The following is a 19,847-nucleotide window of genomic DNA, read 5'->3' on the forward strand; positions in this document are numbered from 1 at the left end:
ATTTTATTTCTTTTAGATATCTTCCCTTCATCTTCAACTCACCCTGTCCCCTCTCTCTCTCTCTCTCTATATATATATACACACACACATATATGCATACATACACACAAACATATATGTATATATATATATATATATATATATATATATATATATATATATGAATATGAATATTCCCTTCATCTACCCTAATACTGAGGTCTCATGAATCATACACATCATCTTTCCATGTAGGAATGTAAACAAAACAGTTCAACTTTAGTAAGTCCCTTGCAATTTCTTTTTCTTGATTACCTTTTCATGCTTCTTTTGATTCTTGTGTTTGAAAGTCAAATTTTCTGTTCAGCTCTGGTCTTTTCACTGAGAAAGCTTGAAAGTCCTCTATTTTATTGAAAATCCATATTTTGCCTTGGAGCATGATACTCGGTTTTGCTGGGTATGTGATTCTTGGTTTTAATCCTAGCTCCATTGACCTCCGGAATATCGTATTCCAAGCCCTTCGATCTCTTAATGTAGAAGCTGCCAGATCTTGGATTATTCTGATTGTGTTTCCACAATACTCAAATTGTTTCTTTCTGGCTGCTTGCAGTATTTTCTCCTTGATCTGGGAGCTCTGGAATTTGGCGACAATATTCCTAGGAGATTTCTTTTGGGGATCTATTTGAGGAGGTGATCAGTGGATTCTTTCAATTTCTATTTTGCCCTGTGGCTCTAGAATATCAGGGCAGTTCTCCTTGATGATTTCTTGAAAGATGATATCTAGGCTCTTGTTTTGATCATGGCTTTCAGGTAGTCCAATAATTTTTAAATTATCTCTCCTGGATCTATTCTCCAGGTCAGTGGTTTTTCCAATGAGATATTTTACATTGTCTTCCATTTTTTCATTCCTTTGGTTCTGTTTTATAATATCTTGATTTCTCCTAAAGTCACTAGCTTCCACTTGCTCTAATCTAATTTTTAAGGTAGTATTTTCTTCAGTGGTCTTTTGGATCTCCTTTTCCATTTGGCTAATTCTGTCTTTCAAGGCATTCTTCTCCTCCTTGGCTTTTTGGAGCTCTTTTGCCATTTGAGTTAGTCTATTTTTTAAGGTGTTGTTTTCTTCAATGTAATTTTCAGCATTTTTTGGGGTCTCCTTTAGCAAGTCATTGACTTGTTTTTCATGGTTTTCTCCTATCCTTCTCATTTCTCTTCCCAATTTTTCCTGTACTTCTCTAACTTGGTTTTCCAAATCCTTTTTGAGCTCTTCCATGGCCTGAGACCAGTTCATGTTTTTCTTGGAGGCTTTTGTTGTAGGATCTTGGACTTTGTTGACTTCTTCTGGCTGTGTGTTTTGGTCTTTTTTGTCACCAAAGTAAGATTCCAAAGTCTGAGACTGAATCTGGGTGTGTCTTCGCTGCCTGGCCATATTCCCAACCAACTAACTTGACCCTTGAGTTTTTCAGCGGGGTATGACTGCTTATAGAGTAAAGAGTTTTATGTTCCAAGCTTGGGGGGATGTGCCAGCTCTGCCACAGCAGCATTCCTCCTTCCCCAAGAACCCCCAACCCGGACTGGACTTAGATCTTCAGCAGGCTCTTCACTCCTGCTCTGATCCGCCAGTTAATTCCTCCTACCAGGTGGGCCTGGGGCCGGAAGCAACTGCAGCTGTAGTTCTGTAGCTGCCCCACCTCCACTGCCCCCGGGGCGGTAGCCAAACCACAAACTCCTTCCACTCCCGCAGCTTTTCCCACTAACCTTCTCTGTTGTCTTTTGTGTTTGTGGGTTGAGAAGTCTGTTAGCTGCTGCAGCTCACTGATTCAGGGTGCTAGGGCATGCTCCGCCCAAGTCCTGGTCTGGTTGGTCCACGCCACCCATGCTGGGCTCTACTCCGCTGCGCTCTGCTCCCAGCCTCGTGCAGGATAGACCTCACCCAGAGACCATCCAGGCTATCCTGGGCTGGAGCCCTGCTTCCCTCTGCTCTTTTGTGGGTTCTGCAGTTCTAGAATTGGTTCAGGGCCATTTTTTATAGGTTTTTTGGAGGGACTTGGTGGGGAGCTCACACTAGTCCCTGCTTTTCAGCTGCCATCTTGGCTCTGCCTCCCCTCTCATTGGATTTGACTTGAGGAGGGAATAACATACACACTCAGTTGGGTATCTTGCCCCACAGGAGAGTAGGGGGAAGGGGATAAAAAGGGGGGGATCATAGAAGCGAGGGCAGATAGGGGGAGGATGTAATCAAAAGCAAACACTTTTAAAAAGGGACAAGATCAAGGGAGAAAATTGAATAAAGGGGGACAGGATAGGATGGAGTGAAATATAGTTAGTGTTTCATATAGTTAGTCTTTCACAACATGATTATTGGGGAAGTGTTTTGCAGAATGATACATGTGTGACCTATGTTGAATTGCTTGCTTTAGGGAGGGTGGGTGGGAAGGGAAGAGGAGAGAGACTTTGGAACTCAAAGTTTTAAAAGCAGAAGCTCAAAAAAAAGTTGTTTTTGCATGCAACTGGGAAATAAGATATACAGGCAATGGGGCATAGAAATCTATCTTGCCCTACAAGAAAGTAAGGGGATGGGGGAGTGGGGTGACAGAAGGGAGGACTGACTGGGGAATGGGACAATCAGAATATATGCCTTCTTGGAGTGGCAGGGGAGGGTAGAAATGGGGAGAAAATTTGTAACTCAACATCTTGTGGAAATCAATGCTGAAAACTAAAAATATGAAATCATAAAATATGAAAAAAAAGAAATGAGACCATTATAGACAAAATTCCTCCAAAGATTTCCCTCCTGGTTTCCTTACTTTATTCTGATTTTGGCAGTATTGGTTTTGTTAGAAACTTTTTGATTTTATGTAACCAAACTTTCCCATTTTATCTCCAATGAACCTCTCTATCTCTCATTTGGTCATGAACTCATCCCCTATCCAGGGATCTGACAGGTAATTTTTCCACGTTCCTCTGATTTGTTTGATATTACTGTTTATGTCTAATTCATGTACTCATTTGGAGCTTGTTTTTTGGCATGTGGTATGAGATGGTGGTCTATACCTAGTTTCTGCCATACTGCTTTCCAGTTTTCCCAACAGTTTTTGTCAAAAAAGTGAATTCTTGCCCCAATAGCTAGGATCCTTGGATTCATCAAGCACTAAGTTTCCATGCTCATTTCTTTAGGTATGTTCTGTAGCTAAACTGTTCTGCAGATTAACCTTTCTATTTCTTATCCAGTACACCAAATAGTTTTGATGATTATAGGTTTATAGTATAGTGTGAGATTTGGTACTACTCAGTGCCTTCCTTTCTCTTTTTTCCCCATTAATTTTCTTTATATTCTCGATCTTTTGTTCCTTCAGACAACTTTATTATTCATTTTTTCTGTTTCTGTTGTTTTTCCTTCATTCTCAAAGAGGACCATGTGTATTGGCAGTCAAGATGGGCTCTTAGCACTTGTTCAACCAAGTGCCCTTGAAGAGTTTGGCCTTTATATCCTTTATTAAATTAGGAGTCCTTGATGACCTCCTTGCCTTAAGGGAAAGCTTAGTTTACATGGGTTTGAGTGACATGTTTGTGACATCAGAGGCTTTTAGACCATGTGGGTTCAAGTCACATTTTTGTGACACTTTCAGGTCACGTGGGTGAGTCTCATGTGTGACTCCCTTTTGACCCTGAACATGATATATAAACCCAAAGGTTAGCTCTCTCTTTTGGAGCTCTGAGCCATAGCAGGAGTGGTGCATGACTCTGGGCCAGCCCTTGTTATGAGCTCCCTGGCTTTGAAGAAAACCCAGATATTGATGCTTCTGTGGTAACTGTATATTGTGATTTTGTCAGACAGAAATCTATCTGTGGATTCATGTTTATTTGCTCTGTTTGTATTTGCTGTGAAGCTCAGGGTGCTGGCTTTTCCCCCTGAGCTGAGTGAATGATATTTGTATGTTGGTTAAAGTAAGATTGTTAACCCCTTAACGTTACTTTCCTTAGTAAAACAGATCAAAAGAACCTGGGTTTGCAGCGTTCTTGTTGTTGGGCTTGTGTTGCTTTTTCACCCACACAAGCAGCTGCTAGCCAGATTGTTGAAACACCATGATATCAGGGAGGTGATGCCATGACATGCAAGTGACTTGGATTTCAGTGAGGAAGGGATTTGCAAAGTCACCAGCCTTACTTTCTCCTCCAGAGCCATCTGTGTCCAGTGGCCAGATATGGATCAGGACACCTGGAGATGGTCTTGGATGCACTGGAAGACCTTGGCCCTTTTAAGCTAAGCCTTCTATGTTTTGTTCTTTCACTCACTCATTTTTTAGGATTATATTAGTTTCCAATTTTTAATCTTTGCTTGAGAGGCCCTTTATTGAATATAATTTGTATTGTATTATGGTTGCTGAAAGATGTATTTAATATTTCTGCTTGTCTGAATTTGTTTGTGAGATTTTAATGTACAAATACATTGTAGTATGCTGTAACCTACTTACACAGAGCATACATCACTTCACTATCCTCTTAAGTCCCCTGAAATTTTGATTCTTCAGAGATTTTGGTGTTCTGTGATTCAGAACCACACAGCAACACCAGGACACATTTTTTTTTTAAATTGCAAGTGTGTATGCCACTAAGAAGTTTGGGATGATTATAAGTTCTGGCCTGGGGCTGCTGTGGCTGCAGTGCCTTGCCCTCACCCTATGCTGTTCCCAGAACCTCATTCATCCTTGTACACCAAAGGCAGCACAGGCTCCAAGATGTCCATTGGAGTAGTCTGCCAGAAAAATCAGTTGGGCTGGAAGTTAATACATAGTCTCAGGTTCTCATCTGAATGTACAACTAGAAGGGTGACTTTCACAAGTATAGTCCACAAAAAGACCTGCTAGATTCAATTTTTGCAGGATATACTTATCATAGGTGTTCTGCGCCACATGCTTACAAAAAAATGGATTCATCTATTACTAAGGGAATATTTGTCATTGGGCCCTCCCATCATGTGCTCTTCTCTTGATGTGTACTTTTCAGTGTGGAGATTATGTATGTAAGTACATGTATATACATATATTTGTGTATACATGTATCTATGCATATATATATATTTTATATACACATACATGTATATATTTTATATCAAAGATAATATTACATATGTTTTAACATATGTTCATGTATATGTTCTGTATATATTGTATGTTATATATGTAAGATGTTATATAACATGACATATATAATATAGATTATATAACATTTATATACACATGTGTGTATATTTACACACACTTCTGTATGACCTTCATATTGCTAAAAAGATCTGTGGAGAACTATGGAATATAGAAATGATTGAGTTGCATGTCTCTGCAGACAGGTGAAGATGAACACAGTATTGAAATTCATTTTCCTTATAATGCTGAAGCCATAGAAATCCATAAAGTTGAGTTAACCATCATTCCTATATTGATTGGAACTCTAAGAGAGTTAAAAGAACAGGAATATAGACGATTCCTCCACAAATAGCCTCTTTTCCAGTTGTGTCCGACTCTTTGTGACTCTATTTGGGGTTTTCTTGGCTAAGATACTGGAGTGGGTTTGCCATTTCCTTCTCCAGCTCATTTTACCAATGAGGAAACTGAGGCAAACAGGGTTAAGTGACTTGCACAGGGTCACACAGCTAGGAATTGTCTAAGGCGAGATTTGAACTCAGGAAGATGAATCTTCTTGACTCTAGGCCCAACACTAACCACTGTGTCATTAATCTCATGGCTTCTTCTAATTTCTGTCATTGGGGCCAAAGGTTCCATTACAGTTACTGTCATGAATCCAGGAAGAAATTTATAGGTCCTTTAAACATATTGATAAAATGTTCATGAGTATTACAGAACAATTAGATCCTATATCTTCTAGTAATTACTTGAAGAAATACAATTAACACAATGTTTGGGAGACATTGCCTTGATCTGTTACTAAATGCTATCACAGAGCTCTAGAAGAATGTAATGAATGTGAAGTTTTTGTTTTTGAATTATGCTCATTTGGGCCAATATCAAAACTGGCAAACTGTTCAGTGAGTTATGCAGCTAAAGCACTTAGTATTCAATGAAGCTCTAATTTCTTAGGAATGCTATCTGTACATACTCATACTCTAAATGGGGTCCCAGCCTAGTCTTTACCAAAATACAGTTCCTAGTCTTTGGGAATACTGGGACTTCAAAATTAATATAACTCTAGAATTAGTGTCAAGATGGAGGAATATCAGGAAGAAGTACAGCTTAAGTCCTCTACTATATGTCCATCACAAAGATCTAGAAAATGTACCAGATCAAATTCTGATCAAGAAATCTAAGAAAAAATCATGAATTATTTTTCCAGTCCTGATTGGCTTACGGAGATAGGTTTGTGTACACTAGGGATGGAGTCTGGCTAGGACTGTGCCATGTGCCAATGCCCAGGGATTGAAAGAGTGCTGGGAATGGGTATGTAGCCTGGAAGCACCAGAGCAGGAAGAGATTGCAGGGAATCACTGAACTAACAGTGTACGGGAACAGTTACTATCTGTCATCCCATACCCACTATCCAGTTCCAGGTTACATGTCCAAATTAGACATAGAAGGGGATCTGCCCCTAGGGGTAGCAGTGAGGAGTTCAGTTTGTTCCCTAATACATGGTCAGTTTTGTGAAGGTTCCATGTACAGCTTAAAAAACTAGGTATACTCTTTTCTGTTCCCATTCAATGTTCTCCATAGGTCAATTATATCTGACTTTTCCAAAATTCTATTAAAGTCCTTTCTTCTTTCTTTTCTTTTGGTTATTTTTTGTTAGATTTACCTGTCTTGGGAGTGTAGGTGTAAACTGAGGTCCCCACTATTATAGTTTTATTACTTATTTCTCCCTATAATTAATTTAAGGATTTAGATGCTATATGACTTGGCACATACATGTTTAGTATTGATAATTCATTGCCTATGGTACCTTTCAGCAAAATGTAGTTTCCCTGGTTATCTCTTTTAACTAAGCATATTTTTGCTGTTGCTCCATATGGGGTTATGATTGCTACCTCTACAATTTTCTTTTACTTTAGCTGAAGCCTAATATAGTCTTTACCAGCCCCTTATTTTAACTCTATGTGTATATTTTCCACCTATAGTGTATTTCTTATTAATAACATATTGTTGGATTCTGGTTTCTAATCCATTCTGCTATCCTCTTTGATTTTATGGGATGAGTTAATCCTATTCACACTTAATGTTATGATTTTTAATTGTCTATTTCTTTCTATCCTGTTCTTATGCTTTATCTTCTCATTTTTCTTACCCACCTTGAAGAGTTCATTTTACTTTTGACTAATTTCTCCCTTGATCCACCCTTCGTCTTATCCTCCCTTCACTTTTTCTTAACCCTTTTCTCTGTTTTCCTTTTGGGTGAAAATATATTTCTGTACCCATCTCTGTATGTCTCCCTTCTTTGACTCCCTTCTGTATTCCTCCCTTCTTTGATTAGTTCACATAAGAGTAAGGTTCAAGTGTCACCCCCCCCCCAGTTTCTCCTTGTTATATAAACTTTTATGTGCACACCCCATTTATATAATGAGATAAATTTTCCCCATTCTTCTTCTGCCTTCACACCTACCCCAGTGTATTCCTCTTCCTTTTTTCTTTTGAGATAATCAAAAGATAACAGAATCTCTCCCAGGTCTTCTGTCTAATTAGACTGCATCTATGATCCCTGATAATAATAAAGTTTGGAGGGGATACATATATTATCTCCTCATATAATAATGTAAGCAGTTTACCTTTTTTTGCTTCTCTTGGTTCCTGTGTTTGTATGTTACATTTTCTACTCAGCTCTGTTCTTTTGATAAGGAATATTTGAAAGTCCTTTATTTTGTTAAAGATCAACTTTTTCTTCTACGTGTAGTTTTATACTCAGTTTTTCTGGGTAAGTTATTCTTAGCTGTAAGCCTACATCTTTTGTCTTCTGGAATATCACATTCCAAGCTCTCCACTCCTTTTAATGATTGATCAATCGATTGGTGACTCTTGAATCTTGTGTGATCTTGACTATGGCTTCCTTCTTTCTGTTTGCAGTACTCTTTTTTTGAACTGTGAACTCTGGATTTGGGCTGTAATATTCCTGAGAATGCTCCTAGGACTTGGGAGAATTTCACTGGTTCTCGAGAACTTTAAGTTAAGATTTGACACAAACTAAGGTGATGGGGCTAAGAATTGTATGCCTTATTTTGTTTGTTGCAGTAAGCATATTTTGAAGCTGGTGATAGTGAATTTTTTTTTCAAAATTAGTTAATATAAGACTGCAACAACTTTGAAGACTTTCTCAACAGAATCAGGTTTTATAAAGTCTACATTTGTGTAAGTCACATTAAATTTATGTTCAGGCTGTGACTCAACAGTGATTTCATCAAAGTCTTCTGCTATTTAGTAGGTTATAAATTAACATTATCTTTTTCACTAATTTATTTTTAAAAGAATACATGTGGTGCATATGAAAACATCACAAACATAATGCCTCACTCAATGTCATCTTGCTTTTATTTTTTGTTTAAAATAATGATGGCTGACTTTGTGGGTCCAACATTAATGGTGCTAATATTCTCTTATTGCAAGTATTATTGGACAAATCTGACTAAAGCAAACCTAGTCCAGTGCCCGGGATGAATTATATACAAAGGGATGGGTTCTTTAATAAATGCTTATTGAGGTGAGCAGGTGGACTTCAGAAAAACCTGGAAAGACTTATATGAACTGATGCTGATTGAAGTGAGCAGAACCAGGAGAACACTGTACACAGTAACAGTAACATTGTGCAATGACCGAATTTGTTAAATTTAGCTCTTCTGAGCAATGCAGTGATCTAAAACAGTTCCAAAAGACTTATGGTGGAAAATGTTGTCTACATCCAGGGAAAGAACTGTGGAGTCTGAATGTAGATCATAGCATACTCTTTTTTTGTTTTTTTCTTTCTCATGGTTTTTCCTTTTTGTTCTAATTCTTCTTTCACAACATGACTAATGTAGAAATGTTTAATATGATCATACATGTATAGCCTATATCAGATTGTATGCAGTCTTGGGTAGGGGGGAGTAGGAGGAAGGAAAAATTTAGAACCCAAAATCTTATGAAAGTGAATGTTGAAATAAAAATAAATGAAATAAAAAGATTTTTAAAATGCTTATTGATAAATGCTATTAATGGTGTACATCCACAGTACACTTCTACTTTGGGCAAAATATTTTCCTTTTCATTATTCTCCATTGTATCCTCATTAACTAGCAAAGTTCTTTGAACATATTAAGCACTTATGTTTATTTTGAGTTGTATTCACAAATGTGTCCTTCTGCTACTTTTAAAGATGACACAATAGACCTTCATGTTTTATTTCTCCTATATATGGAGCATTCGAAAAGTTTTGGTGCAGTTTTTATCTTTTTTTATTTAAAGAGAATTTCAAGATCATTGGCCATCTTAAAATTAAATATTTATTATGAATATCTGTGTGTTCCTAGTTAATCTAAATGATTTGTTACTTAGTTTTCTTTTTAATTGTCATTTCATTAGCAAATTGTTTGGAACAGAAAACTACCTGGCAGCCATTAATGCTTATAACCTGGCAATTCGATTGAACAACAAGATTCCTTCCTTGTATCTGAATCGTGCTGCTTGTCACCTCAAACTTAAAAATTTACACAAGACAATTGAGGATTCTTCCAAGGTAGGTTGTCATAATAGTTTATGTTCTTAATTTTCTATTTATAGCTTCTCATGATAATTTTAAATAATTGAGATTAAGGATATTTTGTTTGCTAGGACTCATTAAATATCATTTTAAAAATAGAGCAAAAGGGGTAGCTAGGTGGCGCAGTGAGTAGAGCACTGGCCCTGGAGTCAGGAGGACCTGAGTTCAAATCTGACCTCAGACACTCAACACATGTACTTAGCTGTGTGACCTTGGGCAAGTCACTTAACCCCAATTGCCCTGCTTAAAAAAAAAAATAGAGCAAAAGCTGATTGTTTTGGAGGCCTCACATTTGTTAGAAATTTGCTGATCTGTGAAATCAGTAAATCTATAAAAGTAATACATATTTTTTTCTATGGATCTCTTTTTTTGTTAATACAGATCAGAAATTTATCTGTAGCTTACAGATTTGGGGAATTGTTAGGGCCTTAAGAGGTCACAGAGCAAGTATATTTTATTACTATCATAGGATAATAAATTTTTAGACCTAGAAGAGATCTTAAGGATTGATAGTCTTTAGCTTATAGAAGTTGATCTGCTAAGGTCATACAGGTAATAAATGGCAGAGCTGGGATCTGAATTCAGGTCCTCTGACTCTAAATCCAGTGCTCTTTCTATGGCATTTGCAGAGGTAGGATGTAGCCTGGGTTTTCAGGATTCTAAGGCCACTCCTCTATAATGCTGCTGCTCCACAAAAATACATACATTCATATGTATGTGTGTGTGAGACTAAGCACTTCAGCTACTTAATGTTCAATACGTATCCAATATCTCATATGTACATGGCACTGGGATGAAAAAAAGACAGTATCTTTGTAAATTTTCCAAACCCATATGGGAATACTGAAGTGTAGAATGTAAACACAAATGGGGCCATGAAGAGTTGGACACAACTGAAATGACTCAACAACAACAACATAAATTTTCTGAGAAATTAATGTACAATAGAAATTATTTTATTTGCACTACTATTAGGATTCATCTAGGCTCATCTGGACTCTGGGAAGCAGCCAAAAACAATTCATCTGGAATAATTTTCTTTGTTGGGGGGCACAGCTAGGGAACAGATTCTTTGTTGGGGGGAGGGGTATGCTACTTCCTGCAGGCTACAAAGAAATCTACCAGCCACATTCATTTCTCTTCTAGAAGCAGCTGGCCTATATATCAAAAGAAATTGGCCTATGTTCTATCTCTGATCTACTAGAAAATGGCCCAGTAGTTTATAATCATTTGGTTAGGATCTAACTCATTGCAATACCCAAAGATGACAATGTAAACAATTTGCCATATGTGTAGCATTAAAATTTTAGAGATATGGTCACAAACTGCATTTCATATTTGCAACAGAGTAAATTTTTATTACTCTTAATTGAAATTATTGTGCTATACCTTGGTAGAAATCGTGTTTAGTATTATTTTACATGCCTTATCAGTTAACCATATGATAATATTGAGTTTTTGCTATATGTATCAGTGACATTAGTTCTACAGTATTTATACATCTATACAATATATGAAGCTATAAATAACTTTATCATTTTTATCTCAATCTATACATCAGTTATTGGAAAATTACGATTATGTGTAGACATAATGTGATTCACTCTCCCTGTTTTCCTGAGTTCAACAGGATATATACAGAATAGAAACTGCTATGATAATTACTAGTTTTCCTTTTCTCCAGTTACAGTCTGGCAGATATCTTATTGTCTGCTAGGGACTGTGTTCATAGCAGCCATTTCATTGCTAGTCAGACTCCTTAAATTAACCAGTTGAGATTCTGGAGTAAAGATACATACAGAATAAAAATGTGAGTCTGGAACAAAATATATCCTTGTTGAATATTAATGATGAAACTGTACTCTGCATTTAAGGATGTCTTCCAGAAATGATTTTATTTAATTTAACATTAATCTACATTCAAGCCATTTTTAGCTTGGGGAGAAAAATATACTAGCTAGCATAATTCTCCCATGCTCTGTGACAGGATTCTCTGCTTCAAAGGTTTAGGTAACATTTATAGGACTCTTAAACAAAGAAGAGATTCAGAATGTATCTTGGGTTAACAGAATTTCTTAACCCAGTTGCCATCTCATTCTTCTTGAACCATGTGCCAGGAGGGAACCAATGGTTTCCATCCCAATGATCTATCCCATTTGTGAAGCTACATTGAATAGGAGGTGGTGAGAGTACCAGCCTTGGGTGGAATGGAAGAGGGTACTTCCACTGGGGGTAAACCCTAATTTAAATCCTGCAGGGAATAAAAAGAAGAAATTGCCCTTTAATCCATTCACTTTTTTTCTTTTGTCCTGACCTACTACCTACCTTTGCAAGGATCTTTTCCCAAGAGTTGGGAAAGGGCTTTAGAACAAAAACTCCTTAATATTATTGGTTTTAATGGAAATAAGATTTTAAATATGCTTCTATACTATGTATCAGGAGAGTTCAAAAACCAGGATTTGCACTCATGCTATCAAGAAAAGCGAAAATAAAAATTCCCAATTTCAAGACAGATAAACAGGGAAACAACATTATTCTTAAAGGAACCATAGACAAATAAAATTCTCTACTGAATATATATGCACCAAATGGCATAGCATCTCAATTCTTAAATGAAAATTTAACTGAATTGCAAAAAGACATAGTAAATAATTGTCAGAAACTTTAATGTTCCTCTCTAGAATTAGACAAATCTGAGAGAGAATGAAAAAATATAGAATTGAACTATTGAAGAATTTAGAGCTAAAACGAATTACAGTGACTGTCAAATGGGAACACTAAAGAATTTAATACATATTTTTCAGTACCACATGATACTGTAATAAAACTATACAAAATGTTAGAGTACAGAATATTTTAAATAAATGTAAAAAAGCAGAAATGCTAAACATATCCTTTGCAGACCACAATGTAATAAGAATACTAATAAATGTGCAGAACAAAAGCAAAAGATAAACACTTAAATGGAAACTTAATAAATGACATTCTAAATAATGAGTGGGTCAAAGAACAAATTGTAAAAGAGTATGATGCTGATGAGAAAACATTCCACATTTTTTGGATATAGCTTAGATGCAAAAGAAAAAATTTATCTCAGAAAACATACATTAACAAAATAAAGAGGATTAATAAACTGAATATGATATTTCATTATGCATGTGATTTCTAGTTTTAAAAACTAGGAAATAAACAAACCCAAACAAGCTCAAAAGAACTCACAGATTTTAATATAGTTCACTGAAGATCCAATGACAATAGATTTAGAGTTGAATGACAAGGGTTAAAATCCAAGCTCCGCCATGTATTAGCTGTGTAATGCTGTCCAAATTATTTCCCTTCTCACAGCCTTAGTTTCCTCATTTACAAAATGAAGAGATTGAACTAAATGATCTGTGGCCTCTTCCAATTCCAGGTCCTATGACCCCATGATAAACCATATTCTATCAACTGAGCAGCACAAAGTAATACAAAAGGTTACAAATGGTCATTTTAACACAGCTATAGAATGAGGACACCCAAGAGTTGTAGTTAGATACATTCTAAATCATAAGCCATATCATGAAAGAAATCTTCACGTTAAGGTTAGCCTTACATTCTGAACAACTGGGGTTGTTAATTTACTTAATAAAATTAATTTCTCCCCTGGTCAGGAGAGTGAATGGGGATGGTGTGGCCAAAGGTAGTATGAAGATTTGAAGTTAGTTTTGAGTTTAGGCTTCTGGCTAGGCTTTTGTTCAAGTTTAGATGGGAAGTCCTTGGTCCCTATATTCATTATGTGTGTGTTTCTGTGTGTATGTTTTTTAAGGCCCTGGAATTACTTACACCACATGTTGCAGACAATGCAAACGCAAGAATGAAAGCTCATGTGAGGCGTGGAACAGCATTCTGCCAACTAGAGTTATATGTAGAAGGTAGGTATTTGATTTAGTAGAACTTGTCTTATGTGTCTTATGTAAATATAGATTTTAGAATACTGATTATTCATTTGCTTTTTATAGTTGCCAACTTTACTTCAAAAACATTTCAGTTCGATTTAGATTTTTAAGAAAACAAAATGCCAATGAGCAAAAAACATTTATAGAAAAATATAGATAATAAAAATATAGATTATAACCAATAATCATTTAGCATCTTCCTACCCTGCAAAAATACAAAGAAGGAAGTACTGGGCTTATTTGACCACAATCTATATATGTGTGATCAAATTGGATACAACAGAAAAATTCCACTACTCTGATTTGCTATATGGTTCCCACTTTTGAAATGCTTGATTTGAAACTACATCTACAATTTAACCCTCTATATATAGATATAATCATTGTGAAGAAATTAAATTATTATTCATAAAAACCCAGGTAATAATAACTGGCATTTATTTATATAGCACTTTATGTTTACAAAATGCATTATATGCATCATCTCATATGAATCTTACAACAACTCTTTGACTATAGGTCTTGGTATCCCATTTTAACAAAAAGGGAAATTGAAAGTCAGAAATTTGCTAATAGTAACAAAGCTAAGTATCAGAGGTGTGATTTGAAACCAAATCTGATTTCAAGGCCAGCAGTCTGTCGATCCCATGTTGTCTCAGGTGTTACCAACTCAAGGTAAAATTCTGGAAGAAGCCAAGTTTCTCTTTCAGAATGCCCTTCTTCCTAGATGTAATGTGGTTCATTGGAAAGTGCATCAGACTTGGTTTCAGAAAGACATGGGTTGTAGTATGACCTTGGGTAAGTCATATAACCACTGGCCCTCAATTTCTATGTATCCCAAATAAGGTGACTAGATGGTCTCTCAAGTCTGTTGTAGTTCTAGAGCTATAATCCTAGGATCCTGTGGCCCTTTTCCTAGTTGTGATGTGGTACAGTGGAAAGAGGACTGTATTTAGATTTGGCAAGAACTGGGTGCCACTAAGACCTAAAGTCATTTAACTTATCTGGGCTTCAGTTTCCTCATCTCTGAAAGGAGAATAATATTTATATTGCCTCCCTCAGAGTGAAGAAAGCACTGCGTAAATTATAAGGTGATAAAAAAAAAGTTTTCTTTCTCCACCAGAGGTAACCAACCCAGGTAATCTGTTATTCAAATCCTACTCTTATACCGTCTCCTACTTTCTTTCATGTTATCCAGTTGAAATTTACCTGTTTAATAAACATTGATTAAGCATATACCATGTACAGAACACTGGTAATTGCTGAGAATACTAAGATTAAAAAGGAGTTGGTCCTTGCTTTAAAGGAATTTATAATCTAATTGCAAAGAGGGAATGAATCCAACACATGAAGCCTACTTCATGTAAAGTAGACTATGATAAGGGGATTGTAGAGATCACTTTCAGCAGGTATACTTAGAGAGGCTTCATTGAGAAGGTGGTACCTGATCTGGGTCCTGAAGGAAAAGGATTTTAATAGGTAGAGATGAGGAGAAAGTATATTCCAGGCATCGAAGATGGCCTACATGAATGCATGGAAGCAGGACGGCGCAGAATAGAATCAGGGACAACAACTTAAGAGTAGAATGAATAAAAACGAGAAAAGTAGGTTAAAATTATTTGTGGAGGGTCCTGATTTCTAGCCTAAACAATTTCTCCAGTAAGGTAGTATGGAGCCACAGAAGGTTTTTAAGCAGAGGGTAGATAGACATTTATTAGGAAGATCAGTTTGAGAGAGGAGAGGCTAAAGGCATGAAAATGAGTTAAAAGGCTATTACATAAGTCCAGGTAAGAGATAAGTTTTTGAACTAGGATGATGACAGCCTAAGTGAAAAAGAGGGAAGAGATTTGAGAGTAGGGAAGTAGACTTGAGATATATTGTGGAGGAGGATTTGGCATGTCAACAGAGCATAATAGGAAGAATTAATATCTTAATGTCTATTCAAAAGACCTATGCTGAAACCCCACCTCTGCTACTTGTACTTATGTAATCTTGAATAAGACTGTTACCTCCCAGGGCAAAGGGGAAGGGAATAAGCATTTATGTTTTAACAAATGTTATCTCATTTGATCTCCACAACAACCTTGCAAGGTAGTGACCCATTTTACAAATAAGGAAATTGAGGTAGAGTTTAAGTGACTTGCCCAGCATAACAGAGCTAGTAAGTATCTGAGGCCAGATTTAAACTTTTATCTTCTTGACCCCAGGCCTAGTGCTCTATCCACTGCACCACCATCTACCTCTGTTTCTTTATCTGTAAATGGTTTCCAGCTACATCTTGGAGAAGGGGCAAATGCCCTGTCTCCTACCTGGTCTCCAATCAGCTCCAAGCAGGCCCCCTTCTGAGTTTCCATTTTTGTCACATAGTGATTGAGAATTCTCTATTTCGAGTTGAAAGGCCTCCAATAGACTATGTTAAGCAGTTATAGAGTTATGCAGTTATAGAGAATAGTATCTTAGCTCATCCATCAAAGCTAACCCTGATTTTAACCTTTGTTTCTAACTTTCTCTAAATTTAGTTTCTGTCCTCTTAAGGGAATTGTTTAAACCAAAGCCTTCTAATTCATTGTTAACAAATTAGATCTACATTCCTTATTTTTAGTATCATCTTAAGTATTCTAAAGGCAGAAAGTAGCCATTAAAAAAAAAAGCATTTTTGGATCAAACTTTTTGAAATCCTAAGAAAGTTAAAAGTAGAAGCAAGCAATATGTTACTTACCTTGATTCTTAGCTTGTTAGGTCTATAACCACAGCCAAAGTGTACCTGTTCCTGACATCAGTGCTTAATCCATTGGCCACTATATATGAATACATCTCTCTCTACATTGGCCAAGCTGTTGAACCAATGAACAGTGGTAATTGGAAACTCTACTGGTATTTTAAAATGTATTTATTCCATAAATAATTTAAAGGGACAGAATTTTTTAAGATACCATCTCTTATTCAGTGAATCGATTTGATTCAATTAGCATTTCTTCAGTTCTATGTGTAGTGCACAAAGCTGGAGATAAAAGGTTTAAATTAAAACAGTTCCCGTCCTTTTGGTGCTTATCCTTAAGTAGGAGGATGTGACACATACACAAACTTAGCATAGTGGTGAGGCAAGTACTACCTGTGTACTAATATTTGTATCCTCAGGGCTTGGTGCAAGACCTGGCATATAATGAATGTGTAATCTATATGATATTAATCTGCCTGTCTATCCATTGGTTTACTTATCTATCATTGGTAACTTTGGATGGAAAATTTTCAGTAGAATGTTGAGGATAGAAATCAGATTATAAAGAATTAAGAAGAGGGGTGCTGTGGGGGAAATAGAGGCATTGAGTAAAGACAAAAACAATTACAAAAAATTTAATAATCAGCAACAAAAACAAATAAACACAAAAATAAGGAATAAAATCTTCATTAAACTCTTAGCATTTAACAAAGTAGAATTAATCAAATTAACAGGCAACAAACAAAAAATGTGGTTACTCTATGTTACCTTTCAAGTTTAGCTGAAGTTTGGTTATTCTGGGTTATTTTTTGGTTATTATTTGGTGATTTTAAAAGAAAAAAATATAAGTATATGTATATTTCTAGTCAATGAGTATACAGTTCTGGTTCTTTTGAACTCACTTTAAGTAACTTTACATGGGTCTTTATATTTATATTTATATTTTCTATTTTCATGGACCCATAATATTTAATTATTTTAATATACCATAATTTATTCAGATAATTATTCAGACAATTTGGATATTCAAACACTACTAAGAACATTGTTTGATGTATAGGCTCTTTCAAGTTTGGCATTATAAATAAAGCAACATTGAATATTTTTGTATAGATAGGTCTCTTTTTGATATTTTAGTATAAAATTTTAGGGATGGAATTGCTGAGTCAAAAGATATAATCCAGTCAATGATTTTTATTGCCTAGTCCCATATTGCTCTCCAAAATGTTTATATCAGGATGCAGACAACATTTTAAGGAAGTTTCAGTTCAAATCAACAAGCAACTGACCACTCTGTGCAAGGCACTAAGTTAACAGTGAGGTAGCAGAGAGGAAGAAGATTGTAATGAGTTGAGAGAGATGAGTCCCAGGATGTCTATTTTAGCATTGAGAAAAGTGAACATGTTTTTAGGCACATGGGAAGGAGCCAGTTGAGCAGGAGTGATCAAAGATGCATGAAGGAGAAAAGGAATGTAGGAATCAGAGACCTGAAGGAGACAAAATTAAGGGTTTGGCCTTAAATAAGAAAATTTTTCTTCTGAGAGCGGAAAGAAAGGAAGAGAAAATGGGTGATGATATTCAAAAATTGCAAGGAGTAGACTAGGGGTTTTGAGGTATTTCTCTTCTAAAGCTCTTAAGCAATATCTTTCCCTTTAGGGAGATGTGTATGGTTTATAGCTTAAAGAGAAAGGAGAGCATTTGGAGAGAAGAAACAGTTATTGAGGGGAACAAAATAGGACAGTAACAAGTGTAGATGGATTGCTGGGCAATGGGTAAGGGCACACTTAAAAGCACCATAAAATTTTCTTTTGAAAATTTTAAATTTTAATGATGCATCATAGCTTTGTTGATTTCAAATTTAAAGTTATTTTAAACTCACAAGTAGATAATCTCCTTACCTAACCTGAATGAAGGCCTCATTATAATTGTTATGAAATACAAGACTCCCTGGAGATTGCAATAATAAATAGATGAGAGAGGCAGGAAACTGCTAAGAACTGGTGTCTGGTGAGAACTATATTTCTGTATTCTACTTAGACACAATTCTGTAGAACACTAAGTATTTTATATATACACGTATATGTATGTCTCTGTGTGTGTATGTGTATTTATATATATGATAGTTTTATATATTCTATAAAATATACGTTTTGTTGCCCCTTACTGTATGAATATAGGTTTACAGGATTATGAAGCAGCACTTAAGATTGACCCATCCAACAAAATTGTACAAAAAGATGCTGAGAAGATTCGGAATATAATCCAAGGAACTGAACTAGAATAATAAAGAATACTCCGAGCAGCTAGATATTGTGTGTTAATGTTGGTAGTAAGGAGGCGAAGGCCCTCATATCCTTTTTCTGTATTCTAGTTCATACTGCCGAACGACTTAATGTTTATTGTTTCTACAATTTTTGTAGAAGGCAAAATATAAAGTTGTAGAAAACAAGCTATCCAAGTTGAACAAGTTTTGAGTAAATAAATCAAAGTAAAAAAATACTACATTTTAATTCTTTGCTTTTAAAGTATTTATACATTTATCTTTTTTTCCTTGTTAAAGCTTGCCCAAGTAACTAAACATGTGTTTGGTGTTTAATATTAGGGAGTTGGTTTAATTTTGATCAGAGATCTATTTTTAAAAATACATAGTTTGTAATGTTTTCATTTAAATTGTGTTTTTACCAATAAAGGAACAGAGTTATTGAGTCAGATAAGTACTTATTTTTGCATGTGATGTGTATATTTTTATTTATTTATCCTAAAACACAGAATATCCCCTAGCTTTTTTCTAATACTCTTTTAGTACCACTGTGGCAAATTAAGTTGGCTTAGCCCAGAGAAGCAACTGGTTGAACAACGTTGCCTCTGGATCTAGTTATAGACAGGTTAGCAAAAAAACCAATCACACTTCATATCACTCAAATAGAATGATCGGAAACACTGAAATTTTCTTGGCATGTTCAGTAGAAAATTGAAGTGATAAGAAGATTTCACATCATATGTGAGATGTCAGAATAATGTGTTGTCTATCAAATTGCATCATGATGTAATTTGTATACCTCTCTGTGGTGTGAAAATGTTTAAATTTTCCCTTTACAATATGTCACCATTCATTGGTTTTTTTAAAGAAGGTTTTTTATATTGAAAAATTAATAATCATAATTTAATCATCTGACACTTATTCAAGGAGAATCATAGAATGGCATCTAGGTCACGTGGGCAGCAAGATAGTGAATGGTCACTTTCTCCAAACCCCTTCAACTCCAAAAAAAGGTAATTATGTTCCACATACAGAAACATTACAAAGTCATTACAATTACATTTCAGATCCACAGGACAAAGAAAGAACATTTACGATGTTAAATCTTTATGAATTAACACTGGAGAAATCTAATTTTTTAAGCAGCCCATGCAGGAGGATAAACTAATTCAAAGGGGTCATCTTGGGATTCCTATCTACCTTGATTCTACCAAGATTCTACTGAGAA

The 19,847-nt window shown here is 35.7% G+C and overlaps 1 protein-coding gene and 1 pseudogene across 1 annotated transcript in view; both read left to right on the forward strand.

The window, feature by feature from the left end:
• Positions 1 to 18,643, forward strand: part of DNAAF4 (dynein axonemal assembly factor 4) — a 123,948-nt gene extending 105,305 nt beyond the window's left edge. The window contains exons 7-9 of the mRNA XM_036736156.1: positions 9,528 to 9,681; positions 13,511 to 13,616; positions 18,537 to 18,643. Of these exons, the coding sequence (XP_036592051.1) occupies positions 9,528 to 9,681; positions 13,511 to 13,616; positions 18,537 to 18,643 (367 nt within the window). The remainder of the gene's footprint in view (positions 1 to 9,527; positions 9,682 to 13,510; positions 13,617 to 18,536) is intronic.
• LOC118828370 lies at positions 4,860 to 6,055 on the forward strand (annotated as a pseudogene).
• Positions 18,644 to 19,847: the final 1,204 nt, after the last annotated feature.

This window comes from Trichosurus vulpecula, chromosome 8, assembly GCF_011100635.1.
Source record: "Trichosurus vulpecula isolate mTriVul1 chromosome 8, mTriVul1.pri, whole genome shotgun sequence".
Lineage (NCBI taxonomy): Eukaryota > Metazoa > Chordata > Mammalia > Diprotodontia > Phalangeridae > Trichosurus > Trichosurus vulpecula.